This window comes from Melanostigma gelatinosum (genome assembly GCF_949748355.1).
Source record: "Melanostigma gelatinosum genome assembly, chromosome: 6".
Lineage (NCBI taxonomy): Eukaryota > Metazoa > Chordata > Actinopteri > Perciformes > Zoarcidae > Melanostigma > Melanostigma gelatinosum.
This window is the reverse complement of record NC_136639.1, coordinates 3,314,990-3,329,504: the sequence shown is the minus strand read 5'-3', so window position 1 is coordinate 3,329,504 and position 14,515 is coordinate 3,314,990. Positions and strand designations below refer to the sequence as shown.

At 41.9% G+C, this 14,515-nt stretch overlaps 1 protein-coding gene across 1 annotated transcript in view; it reads left to right on the top strand.

The window, feature by feature from the left end:
• The first annotated feature begins 5,248 nt into the window (after positions 1 to 5,248).
• Positions 5,249 to 14,515, top strand: part of rasgef1ba (RasGEF domain family, member 1Ba) — an 83,191-nt gene continuing 73,924 nt past the window's right edge. The window contains exon 1 of the mRNA XM_079270190.1: positions 5,249 to 5,440. Coding sequence (XP_079126316.1) covers positions 5,372 to 5,440 — 69 coding nt within the window. The 5' untranslated portion in view covers positions 5,249 to 5,371. The remainder of the gene's footprint in view (positions 5,441 to 14,515) is intronic.

The window sequence follows — 14,515 nt, the reverse complement described above, 5'->3', positions numbered from 1 at the left end:
ATTCCAACAAGTATTGCCTACCCTAGACTAATCCGACCCATGGAAGGTGGAGTGTTCCTGGTGGTGGAGTTTACTGCGTTAGCCCCGAGAACTCCCACGCGAGACCCCAATGCTAACAGCGTGTTAGCCCTAAAAAGAACCATTTACTGTGAACTTTGTGTGAAAAAGACTTGTTTAGAGAGGATACAGTTTGTCCACGATAAAGTTTAAGGCTTGCTTGTGGTTGAGTGAAAGCACACAGGAGTTTATATTCATCTGGTTCCAAGAAAACAAAGCTGAGAACATCATTTACATCGGTTGGAAAAGGGTTGGAGAACGGAAAAGGAAGGGGAGGTGGAAGTGGTGGCTGTAGCTCAAGTAGCAGAGGCGATCAGCCATTTATTGTCAGGTTGTTGGTTTGATCCCCAACTCCTGTCTGTGCTTGACAGTTGGACAAAAGCATCAGTCAGTCTAATGTAACAAGTAAGTCAACACTTCAATAGTTTGGTCCTGCTTTTGACTTCTCGTCCTTTTAAACAGGACTACTGCAGTTTTATTTTACATTGTGGCACCTTTGCTTTAGTACTCAACATAAGAAAGAAACAATTTAAGGGAACCAAGGGTCCAAGAAAAGTACAGTCCATCACTCTTTGTTGAACTCTGTGGATTGAAATGAAATTCTGTTGTGTTCCAAGAAGCTTGGATGTTATTTTACCATTCTTCAGTGTAATTGTCTTCTCCGGTACCGAAAAGATATATCAGTTGCACAAGAATTCCATTGTGATGGAGTGACCCTGCGTACGTATGTGTTGAGTGGGAGGCCATGTAGAAATGTCCGCTGGAGTCATTTGGCTCAGTGTCCACAGTCCTTTAACGGGTGGAGGAGATTCCCTTTAGATAGAAGTGATAGATGGGGCCCATTACAGGCCCACCAATTACTGCAGGCTCGTGGAGACGGAAACACTTACACAATGCAGAGTAAAGACAGCGTGCACGACAAAAAACATCTTAATCACCGTCAGTGTAATTGGAATAAAACGGTTGCACCATTATTGTAATGCAATTTGTGTCGGCGTCACTGATGCAGGGAGGTTTTTGACAAGCCGGACCGTGACAGACGTGGTAGAAAGAGAACAGGACCTCATTACACCTATAAGGGGCCATTACACGAGACAAGACAAATAGACAGCAGACATCATTCTAGTGTACATCAAGTGCTCTGCAGCTGTGTGCACTGAAGATATATTTTACAATACAGAGTGTTGGTTTAGGACCAGTTGTACATGAACATATTCTAATATTTGATGCTTTGAGCCTTTGATCTCCTCTTGCTTCATTTTACCCTCTCTCATGATTAAGACCCAAGATACTTGAACTCTCTCGCTTGGGGCAGAGGCCAGGGGGCAACCTCTCGTTCTGTGAGGACTGTGAATGGAGCCGATGTGGAAGTGTCTTAAAACTGTCATTATCTCTGCTCACCACCAGGGGGCGACTCCTCTGGTTGTATAGAAGTCTATAGAAAATGACTCTACTTCTCTCTTGATTTATTACCTCAGTAAACATTGTGAACATGAGTTTATGTCTCAATCTCTAGTTTCAAGTCTTCTTCAATACAGCATGATGTTCATTTAGTACATTATGGTCCATTTAGAGTCACACAGACCATAAAGCAGGGGACGCTTTAGGGGCGGGGCTACACAGTGATTGACAGGTCTACCAGAGACGTATATGGCGTCTCTACTTCACTCCTCAGTCCAGATATGGTCACTTCCGTTCATTGTGAAAAAAACATGGCGACAGCCGTAATCCAAGATGGCGACGGCGAAATGGCCAAACTCGATGCTTCAAAACGACAGTCCTTAAATCAATGCGTGACATCATGATGACTACGTCCACTTCTTATATAAAGTCTATGGCAGTGACACACAACATGACGCGGCGCAATCCACCGTTTTCCGTCCAGAGAATATACATTATGACAAATTCCAAAAGTCTCCAAGGACACAATCTGCTGTTCATGGAGCACAATGTTGACGACACAATCTACCCCTTGTTAAAAACTCACCGTGTACGAACTCTGCCTTTCTCTCTCTCCCTCTTCAGACTTCACGATCTCTCGTCTGCCTCCTCTGTTCCTGTCAAAGCAGTTACATTCACTGTCCTTTGTGTCGCGAGAGGAGAAGAGAGGTCCCAGAGATTCATTCACTTACATCTATTTGGTTTGACAACATCGTGCGGCCCGACCTTTCGCCTCTCTCACTCTGGCAAGAGAGACGCGTATGAATCTCACATCGCAGGAGGAGACGAGCTGAAAGTCCTTGGCAGATATGAGGGCGGGAGGGAGGAGGAGAGGAAAGGCGTCTGAGAGAACAGGAGCGTACCTGGGGAGCGTGAGCCGCTTATGAACAGACGCCTGCTGCATTCGAGAGCAGCGCTACTTCAACAACGATCAGGAGCAAATTGGAGAAAGGAAGGATGTCAGAGGAGGTCACGGGGGATTTGAAAATGAGATCCATCTACAAAGAGAAGTTTGAGTTGAAATGAAGTGGGGCTGAAGGGCTGTATATCCGAGGTGACCTTTTGCATTACGATGTACGAAGCCATGTTGTTTTTTTGGCAACCAATGAACGGACGTTACCATATTTGGAATGCGGAGGAGCGACGTCGAGACGGTTGCAGCAGCGACCTGTCAATCACAGTAAGCCCCGCCCTAAAGCATCCCCTGCTTTATGGTCTGTTTGACTCTAAATGGACCATAATGTACTAAATGAACATCATGCTGTATTGAAGAAGACTTGAAACTAGAGATTGAGACATAAACTCATGTTTACAAATGTAATAAATAAAAATGCAATATAAATATTGTAATAGTTCCGTTAGCGAGTTAATGTAGTGCCGCCTTTTCAAAAATGACTGACAGGTTGCTGGAACTTAAATGTCAAATTATCACTTTGCATTTCATTTCATCAGGGAAACAGCCTGACAACATTGTGAAGTAATTTCAAAGTGTTTTCCCATTTTTCCCATTTGAATCAACATTTTGTTGTCAAGCAGGGTAAGTCTTTGAAAATGAAATGTTTAATTTATTTTAATATTGTCAGATAACGCCTCTGCTAAATTTCACATTGAATGACAATTAAAATGTCCCAATTAATGCGTATGTATAAGTGGAAAATGAAAATGCTGTTGTGAGATTCCATTTTGATTTTTATTTAATCAGCCAAATGCTTTTAGGAATCCGAAACTTTAATAGCTTTTCCCCTTAAATGTTGCATATCTTATTTTGAAATTTAAGCTCTCCATTGAACATTCAATCATCCGTTTGTCGATTGTCTTACCGAAGTGCTCCCAAACGCCTCCTGAATGCCTAAATTAAAAATGTTAAACACGAACCAAATGATTTACAGGCTTTCAGATTAATTCTTGCAAGAATCAGAGAGGCTGTAAATATTAATCCCCAAAAAAAGGATGTTTTTGCCTTTTCGTGAAGGCAAACCAAAATCAAAAAGCTGCGAATGAATCATAAGTATTTGATGAATATTTAGAAAACGACAATAATTTAACAACAGGAGACAAACGGATACATCACTGTCTCGCACGGTGATAGTCGGCTTGTGAGAAATAACGATGTAATAAGATGCAAACGTGGGACGAGAATATTAAAAGCCCCCCCCCCCCCCCCCCCCATGTGCTCACAGCTATTCCTCCTGATCCCCCTGCAGGCTTCAGATCCAGCCAGGTGTGCTGTGAGACCATGAATATTCTAACTAAACTCCCTGGTGACATTTCAATTTGCTCATTGTGCATTTATAAGTGATGAATACAGACAGATAGACGGAGTACTTTATTAATCCCATTGGGGAAATTGCAGCAAAGTGAGGTTATGATGTTATTTTGCATGAAAGCCCTGAGTTGGTAGATGAAAGACATACAAACACATTACATAAACGTTTATGGGCAGATTTCACTCCCAGTTTTCCCGCTTGATGTTCCTGATTTAATGTCAAATCTTTATTCTAACAGCCAGGAAAATAAAATGCTGTATGCAATTTGGTGAAACTATTTGTGGTCAAACTTTAAAAGGTTCTCGATATGATATTCAGGATCATTATTTTAGTTTATTTGCACGAAAGACTGTAAAACATTTAAACGAGTTTGATCATTGTGAAGGAGAGGTGAAGCCAGAAATGGCTTATGAAGATACCACCTCTGTAAGACATCAAACTAAAAAGATAAACAGAAATGATTCATTCATGGAAGATTAAGTTGAGATTCATTGCAATAAAATCCATGAAGTTTAACAAATCATTTTCAGATTTTTTTTAACCAAATAATGCTGAAAACGCACGCTGTCCCTGACGTCGTCGTCATAGAAGCGTTGCACCCCACCCTCCGGTTTCCCCCCTCATGAACACTTTTAAGGCTGTTAGTATTTTCGGAGGAGTGACGTAGAGATGGTAGCAGCAGCGAACTGTCAATCAAAGTAAGCCCCGCCCTAAAGCATCCCCTGCTTTATGGTCTGTGTGACTCTAAATGGACCATAATGTACTAAATGAACATCATGCTGTGTTGAAGAAGACTTGAAACTAGAGATTGAGACATAAACTCATGTTTACAATGTTTACTGAGGGAATAAATCAAGAGAGAAGTAGAGTCATTTTCTATAGACTTCTATACAACCAGAGGAGTCGCCCCCTGCTGGACACTAGAGAGAATGCAGGTTTTAAGACGCTTCAGCGTCAACTTCACTTGGCAGAACTGCCGGCTGTTGCAGAGAAACGATGCGTCCATTTTTTTTTCGTGTCACTCGGAACAACTTTTATTTTCAGGACGTTATGTTCAAAATTAAAGTTGGGTTTAGGCAACAAAAACTAAAACCGCGACGTCGAATCTTTTTGGATATCATAAAGTAGTCACTTGCTCTGACTTTTCCTAGTCACATGGATGCATTTAATTTGTTTGTCCACCACAAATAAGGCTCATAATTGTCTTTATATTGGCATTATTTTCGTGCTGAGAAAATCAATAGCTTGCATTTGGTGACTATTTCATGAAGACCGACTGACAACCTGTTGGTACCGCCCACCTCCCTCCCCTTCCGCCTGGCCCCACCTGCACGAGTCCACACCGGCTGCTGTCGGTAAAATCCATTCCGACACAGGGATTCATACAGGCGACACCTCCACATCCACAGGGAGGCACTTCTCTTGCCTCCTCTCCGGGTTTGTTTGTTCAATTATTTTCCAGACAGCTGGAGGAGAAGAAAGGAGGGATGCGCGCAGGGAGTCCGTGAACGCCACAAAGAAGTTCACGAGGCAGGCGGAAAGAGGACTCTCCTGTTGATTCAGCGCTGCGCACCTTTTTGGGGAATATTTCTGGAGCACATCTCTACATGGCAAAGTTCCTGGCTGAATTGCTGGGATGCACACTTCCAGACAAGGGCACTCCACCTTTGTTCGAGGTAAGGACGCTTTAAAATCCACTTCATATTTGTATTTTTGCATGAATTTATGATTTATATTCATGGTTAAAAATAAATAATGCGCATGCGGCCTGTTTCTTAACATACATTCTCTATGGCAACAGGAGGCTGAGGCTTTGTTCATCCCTATGATTGACAGTTGCTACGCTGTAAAGCACTTCATTAATAACGGGTGCAGGTTTTTAAAGCTCTCCGCGCGCTCACCGTGTCACGCGCTGACAAGGTGTTTATCCAGCGGTATTTTGCCGCGAGCTGAGGATTATAACGCGCATGTTCCTTCTTTGCGTTCACAGAAAAAAAATCACTGTAATATTCCTAAAATATCCCCTCACGCTTTTATCTCTGGCGCGCGTGAACCGTTTGTAATGACCTTGTTTTACTTTGTGGGTGTTTTGTTCTATCTCGCTGTGGTGTTGTCATGGTGGATTGTTTTTCAATGATATTTGAAGTGTATACTGCCATAAGAAAATACTCTGCTCTTATTTGGGTCAGTGTGCCACACACACACACACACACACACACACACACACACACACACACACACACACACACACACACACACACACACACACACACACACGACCTGTTCAGTACTTCCGTGTCTGTTCACATATATATTTTTTAGCTCAACATGAACTGATGGACACATGTGGTGTGAAATAACTGTCATTTCTTAAAGCATAACTGTTTCTGTATGAGAGCTGTTGTGTCATATAATTATTTACCAAAGCTAACAGAAAGGCATTACTGAGTGCATTGAGATGGAATTAATGGATGATGCTTTTGATTGTTGAGTTATTATTTCATTCATGAATCAAGTAAAGGAAACACATACTGAACAACACAGTCTGTGACGGATCTGTGAAATGAACTGAACAAAGTGATGGAATCAGTGATTCTCATCATTACACTGGAAGCCTTTAGGTTTTTGACGGTTAGGTGACTGAATGTTATGTTGTTGTTTAAATTATTCATGTATTAGCTAAATAGTCAACAGTTTAGTTGGCAATTAAATAGTCCTTAGTTGCAGCCCTGCAGGAAGTCTTGAGGGCGCAGTATGAACGTATGAATATGTTGTACTCGGAATTCAGACAATTTTTTCTATTCACTTTAGCTTTTTCCTTGTGAATCACTGTTCGAAAGATGCAGCTGAAGGGGAACTCTCAGTACAAGACAGCATGAGAGTCCCATAAATCATAAACCAAACATCGCTATATTATCAACTTATCCTCATGCAACAGTTTGTATGATATCTTACAGACAGTTAGAAAGAACAGATCAGGCCTGTTGCAGGAAGTTGTGTATTCATGATGGAAATATTATGAAGAGCAAACACAATTCATCTTTGTGTCTGTAATTTGTAATTCAGGTCTTTTTATTTTGAACGGGTCCTGACGGGCATTACACAACCAGCTCCAAATGAAAAACTGTTTGAGATTTATTCTCACACACACACACACACACCGGCCGTAATCCACAACCACTACGGGATTGTTAATCCATCGGGCATCATCTCAATCTGCCTATAACACACCGAGTATTGAAATCGTGTCTGAGAGGGTGTCTGAGAGGATGGATGGAGGATCATAGATGACCTGCTCTGTTGGGCTTCACACTGGACTCTTATATAAAGTCCTTGTGGGGAGGTGGTTGAACACACTTTGTCTTATTTGTTGTGTAACTTCTGTAGTTATTTCAACACGATCTTTTCATACACCTATAAGTAGTTTAGTTGCCTAAACATTACGGGGGCTCGTGCAGGTGCACTTATTGCTCGTGTTGCTGGGCCTTCGAAGGGAAATGCATTAAAATAATCATTTGTAGATATCGTATGAACAGTTGTAGGTAGATAAATTGCCTCCAAAGGAGTTGTGACATACATTTGAGGGGACGTCCATCATGTAAACATGAGAGGAGACAGAGGGCAGTTTGTGAGGATGTGATGTTCTTTTATGCAGATGATGTACCAGCTCAGGCTGGTCTCATCCAGCATTCATAGCTACAACAATAAAGTGCCGGAATCCTAAACTAAGTAGTTTTTGTTATCTAAACCTAACTGAGTTATTTAAGTTTATTTTGAAAAGATTGTATCCGCGTAATGAGCAGAAATTGAAAAATGGTGAGGAGCATTTCCGTAGGATCTGATACGAACCGTTGTTTGAGGATATGTCGACCTGATTTTCTTATCCCGTGTAGAAAAAAAAAGCCTCCGCTTTATTCTCCGCTGCCTTAAAGCTCTTTATTCGTGGCGGGGAGCTTGTTTTTTTTGAGTTTTTTTCTTCGGCTTTCAAACGGCAAAGGGAAAGATGAACATCACTGTACTCTCAAGGCCCGTCTGCACTTCTGAAAAAGATCTCTGCGCAAAGTCAGAGAGCTCCAAAGGAGTGGAAGAAGAGTTGGAGAAAAACACGAAGCACCAGCGAATAAGTTGCTCTGTAGGAACACGAAGAGTAAAATATGCTAAGTGTGTTGTCGTGGAAAAGCTATCGAGGACAAAAAAAGTCAAATGTACGCTTCCCCTCGTTTATTTACTCATTAGAAACTACAAAGAAACGTGCATTTGTGCTACACACACACATAAACACACAAACAACACATTCCACTTCACCAACACTCTGTGCACTTTCGTCATCCGGCATCACCAAACTGTTAAATGTAATCATAAGAAGGATGATGTGTTACATAACAGTCTGGGTCCAGAGAGGGCATTGTGTGTGTGTGTGTGTGTGTGTGTGTGATGTATTTTAAAGGACAAGGACAGCGTAACCGGGCATCATGTTCCCTGTAATTGAAATCGAATGCTTCATTTGTCGAGATTAATTTGCGTGGATTTGTTTACGTCGTTTGTGCCGATAAACACGTTTCTGTAATTACTTGCGACACATCGAGGTTGTTGACGATGCATCAAGTGGTTATGGCTTGAAAATAGGGGGACAGTTGCCAGAATATCAATTGGACATGAATTGTTTTTTTAACGCATTGGTCGGTGTGTTTCCTGCACCACCGAACAAGTGCTGTAACAGCGTGTGTAGCAGCGTTCAGGTGGATGTCAACCGCCATCTTTATGTCAAGTGCGTTGGTGGTGTTGTTGCGAGAGAGGAAAAAGTGGATAAAAGAAAGCGAAAGAATAAAGAGAGCCACGGTAATCGCAAGAATACCGTTTCTAAAGCTTCCACCGCTATGACAACCTTTGAAAGCTGTGACGGCAGCAAAGCTTCACTCAGCTGACAGCGGACGCCATCGAATTCATGTTTTCAACTTGAACCTTTCACATTGAAACCATTCAGGTTTCAGTTCTCTGTCAACTCTCAAACGGATGTCGATGTAGATGTCAGCCACACTGAGCTCCTAATGTGACGGAGATGTAGAAGTTTAATGGTGCGGGAAATTGGTCTTTCAACTCGCAACATGCTTTTCTTCACACGTGCTCATTTCTTGCTCAGACCGACAACAGTTGAAGCTAATTATCTGTACGATAAGACAGGAAATACCTCGTAGTGCAGACGGATCATTTGAAGTTGCTTTAAAGGAGCAGAAGCTGAATATCTGTCTGACATCTGTCCACTTGTGATTTACTGCAAGATTTTAAGGCGTCACAATATCACTTTTGTGGAAGTATCACATTCATTTGAACTTGTACCTTCCCAGCATCTGCATGTGAAAAGCTGTCTGCTTTTATGGTGTGGATCAGATCATCTTACGTCAGGTGTTTTTTTTTTTTGGTCCAATAAAAATCCTCAGTCCTCTCTCTGTAAATGTCTCCTCAAGGACAAAGAGTCTGTACACCAGTGCGTGTTCAGCACATATCATACTGTCTCTACTCTGGATAAACTCCAGCAGAAGAAGAACTACAATGTTAAGAACATGTAACAACGATGGCTTACAATAAAGAACTAGAAGTTGCAAAAAACAACAACCAAGAAACGAACGTTCATCTAAAATCCAGACAATGTTCTACAGCCATTGGAGAAACGTTAGAGGAAGAAGAGTTCTCTGCTATAAATCATCAACCGCATGAAGTGAAGCACAGATCAAGTTTTACTGTAGTTCCTCTTGTGTCACCGAGAGCGAGATCATCACAGGAAGTCCATCCATCACACTGATGGCGCCATATGGATGCTTTTATGTACGGAGCGTGAAGAGGAGCAGACCAGCAGACAACTACTAATAGCACAGTAGATAAGCAACAAGATGTATAAGACACAAGCGAGAGACATTCCTAAAACTTTGAAAATATCAAGTATCGCTGCATGTCGGCTCCGTCCATGGAGACAACGAGGTGTATTTACTGTATCTAGCAAGCCACACATCTGCTGGTTTTCTACAGCTGTATGAACCCAAAATAAACAGATTTCGCTGTGATTTAATCGCAGTAAACGGATAAAAAGGACGCCGAAATAACAAACGCGTGCCCATTTGTAAAAAGTCTGAATTCATGCTTCGCTAGCAAGACGACAAGCAAACAACTTTTAAAATACTTGTTTTCTCAATGGAGCTCGGATCGATCGGTGCTAGGCTTTGCTAACATTGTAGCAGCTCCATCAACACTCAAAATAATGTAAATAGGCGTAAATACGGCAGCGTCATCGCTTGTACCATGTGGTTTATACACAGTTCATCGTCCGGTCTGTGTACAAACATGCGGTATCGTAGAGCGCTGAGTGAACACCTACGGCTACTTCTGATTCAACAACGTCAAGACGACAGGAGAACCTCAACGCCGATAGGCTTTTGGGACATAGTGTCACACAAATGTCTCGCTCGAGTTTGAATATTTCAACATGCGTCCACCAGGGGGCGACTCCTCTGGTTGTATAGAAGTCTATGAGAAAATGACTCTACTTCTCTCTTGATTTATTACCTCAGTAAACATTGTAAACATGAGTTTATGGTTCAATCTCTAGTTTCAAGTCTTCTTCAATACAGCATGATGTTCATTTAGTACATTATGGTCCATTTAGAGTCACACAGACCATAAAGCAGGGGATGCTTTGTATGTAATCTCGTCGCGCTAAAATTTTCTTTGTGTTTGGTGTGAACACAGCAATACTTGATTGGTTTCATACCTCACATGGGGAGAGAAAAACTTATGACTGGAACTGTGAAAAGATGCTTCCTTGTGAGCCTGGTACCAGGCCAGTTGCAGCAGAGACTTATTCAGCCGAATTGTCCCTTTTAGAGCGAGCTGTCAGTCAAACCCAACCTTGAATCAGAGAGGGTTTTTTCCCCCCCTTTCTGGCAGAGGAACAACCGTGTTGATGAATTCCGTTATCGGAGCCTCTTTTCCCTTCACGACAAACAGCTGTGCTTCCTCTAAAACGTGCCAAAGCACAAGAGCGACCAGCTTTCCCATTATCCACAGCCGCTGGTGATCAAGTGTCAACCCCCGCCGCTGAATGGTGAAGCCCATCCTGGAAGTCCCCGAGGAGCCAGTTTCACTAAACGGCTGCTAAATACCGACTCGTAGGAAACTGTTCAGAAGTCAACCAAAGGATATCTCCAAAAAACGTTGCTTTAAAATGCTAATGTGACTTCTTATAATGTGAGTCTTAGAGGCAATTTAGAAAATGATTGTTCCATTAAGAGGATATTAAAGACCTGAAGAGAAGTATCTTTTAGGAAATGATTGACTTGATTGGCAGATCTCACTGTGGCCGACCTCCGCTTCAGAGAGGAGTCACCGGCTCTGTCAGATTTAGATTTTATGCATGAAGACGTTTGTCACAAATTGTGACATAATATCTCAACATGAAAAACAAGATACTGTGTCAAAACGAGTCGTCGGTGAGATACTTTGTCATAGACGCTCAGTCTCATAATGCTGCCTCAATAAATCACAACGGGGATAAAAACAACGGGTTTAGTTTGGAGGAAATTAGCTTCCACAGAAGTCTCATTCTATATTCTTCCGTTGGTACATGATGATGAATGAGCTCCACATTTGTTGCTGGTATTTGAGCTTAAGCTCCAGAAAATGATCTTCCTGTGGATGCACTCCTCTACATTATTCAGTCTTCATGTAGTGGAACTTGGCCTTGTCCATTTTTTACCCCTCTGGTGGTTTAGCCACAGGGGGGCGGTGTGCAACATAGAACCAGCTCACTGGTTATCTGTCAGCAGGTGGTCCAGAGAGGGAGAAGGCGATGGACTGATTTCTCCACTGACTCTCAGAGGAGCACAGTACATGCTGTTACTTACGGTCATTTCCATGTGTTGTTATTGACAAAAACAACAATTTAGGATGCTTTAAGAACATCAGCTGTTGTAGAGTCGTGCAGCAAACTGTTTCCAAGGAGATGTTGCTCTGTTGCGTTTCTTTAGTTCAGGGTTGTTGCTTTCAATGAAAATATATCACCGCTATTACATTGCTGGCTCCAAACAGGCGCTTTATAATAAGCAAAATGTTCTGATGCTGTGGAAAATCTAGCCTTTTGGCAGCTGGCCTTGCAAAACACACACACACACACACACACCCTTCTTTATCATATCAGTGTGAACATGACAGGGGATAAGGAGAGGAGGAAGGGAAGGAAGCACTGGGAGTCGGCCGTGGCGGTGTTTCTGCGTGATGGCAGATTTCACACGGCGTCGGCAGCTGTCGGTCATTGCGTGTGCCGCTGGTTCAGGCAGTGCCTTGCTCAACAGCATGAATGTTTCCTTCATTTGACCTTCCTGCAAAGGATTTGATTAGAGACTTTTTGTAAGTATCTATAACTATATATGTGCTCTATACATCTGTCTTTGTGAGGACGTTTCTTTAACTTTAAACGCGGTAAGGTGATCATATTCTCAGGCAAATCAATATTTGCTATGAACTGTACAATTCTCAATCATCAGTGAAGTGTCCTCCTCATCCAGTGATAGAACCCAATACTTGTATTTACACTACAGTCATTAAAAGAGGTCATTTTAAAAGACAATGAAGACACTTGCAGCACTTTGGTCTGGCTTTACTCTTGACTTTTACTGGTTTTACTGGCTATGCAGAACAGGAGGGGCTCATTACCATAAGGAATAAAGTCCACATGTAAAGTGGCATAAGAAGCTGCGCTTTTTTGGTTTTGGTTTTAAGCTGCATTTTTAACAAAGATCATGTAAAAAATAGAGGCAAGTATTGGCGGTTTCGTCACAGACAAGTTTATTTATATAGAACAATTCAGCATCAAAGCATCAAAAGACAAAGTGCAAAATAATGTCGCTGCAAAATGTGTGAATACAAGTCAAAACGGTCATTTAAGAGCCAAGAGAACCGAATATAAAAACAAGCTCAAATGTAATTATTCCAGTGCAGTGTGAGACGTTAATGATTGGTGGAGTTTTTAAGTGTGCTTTGATGTTTTTAAATCAGTTCTGCAGCTCAAGTTTAAAAGAGAAAAGTGAAGTTGGACACACAAAGTGCCACATGCTAAAAAAGAAACCAACCCAGGCATAGAAGGTGGGAGATAGAATGAATATATATATATATATATATATATATATATATATATATATATATATATATATATATATATTTCAGCAGTGTGAGTGGTCGCCGGGTTCGACCCCGCCCACCGGGACGAGTTGAGCAGATAGGATCGTTTGATGGACGAGCAGAGGTTAATTTTGAATCCGCTGTGGGTTCACAGTGTTTAAGTTAAATGTAATTGAACCATGTTGGAGTCTGCTGCGTGTTTACCTTTCTTTAAAGGAAACATGCTTTTCCATCCTGCTGGCTGGTTTTGGGGTTCAGAGGGTTAACGTGTTGAGCATAAGCACCTATGGGTGCGTATGAGCTCGCAGCTCGCTCGCCATCTGTGGAGGCTCACGCGATACAATGCCCCACGCAAGTAACAACAAAGATTCAGACAAAGCCACGTATCTCAGACAAATAAAAGACTCAATATCAGTTTAATCAGCGTTCGCCATGTTTAGAATATCTTCACCTCTTACCTTCTCGTCAGACAGCAGAGATAGTAGATAACTTTCTGTCTGTCTCTCTTCCTTTCTGTCTCTTTGTCTCTCTCTCTTCCTTTCTGTCTCTTTGTCTCTCTCTCTTCCTTTCTGTCTCTTTGTCTCTCTCTCTTCCTTTCTGTCTCTCTGTCTCTCTCTCTCTCTTCCTTTCTGTCTCTCTTCTTGTCTCTCTCTTTGTCTCTCTCTCTTCCTTTCTGTCTCTCTGTCTCTTTGTCTTCCTTTGTCTTTCTGTCTCTCTTCTTGTCTCTCTCTCTGTCTCTCTCTTTCTCTCTTCCTTTCTGTCTTTCAGTCTTTCTTTGGCTGTAGAAACCAATCTAGGAACTCCAGGAACGTGTTCCACCTTTTCATGAAAGACCCCCCCCCCCCCCGTCATGATAATAAAACTCACTGAGGTAGAACAGAATCTCTTTGTATCAGAAGGTAAATAGATTTTCCATCAAGCACCTCTGGGATGAAATGAATCACCTCCATCCAGCCGTCGACCCCGTCAGCCGAGCGCTGCTGCAGCAGAAATGGTGGCAGCAGATGACCACCTGCTCAACTCTCACCTTCACTGTCAGTGTCTCCATGTGGGAGTTCATTCTTCATTCATTTCTTTTCTTTGTAACAACTCCTTTGCGAGCTTCTTAAAGAGACGGCGTGATCCGTTGTTTTCTCGTCTCCTCCGTGAACGCTTTCTTTAAACTTCTTCTAATGGCTTCATTCGTCTCGTCTTAATGCTGGCGCTTTCATGCAGCACTTAGATGTTAATGCAACAAAACAACTTCAGCATGAGGCCAAATTATCTGTTGTAATGTGTGGAAATTAAAAGCCTTTGTACTCCTCGGATGTTATTTGGTTTTCTTGAAGTCTGTGACAAATTGTGTGAAGTTGCAGGGTCAATAATGTCCTACAGTAATAATAATAAAAGTAATAATAGTAATGTGTACCAGGGTCCTTGGTACATATCTTTACCACAGAGGCCCCGGTTCGAATCCAACCCGTGGCTCTTTGCTGCACATATATCCGTCCTTTCTCTAATAAAGACGAAATGGCCAAAAAATATATCTTTAGAAATAATCATGATAGTAATAATTAAGTGTATTCGTGTAATGAGATGCTGTA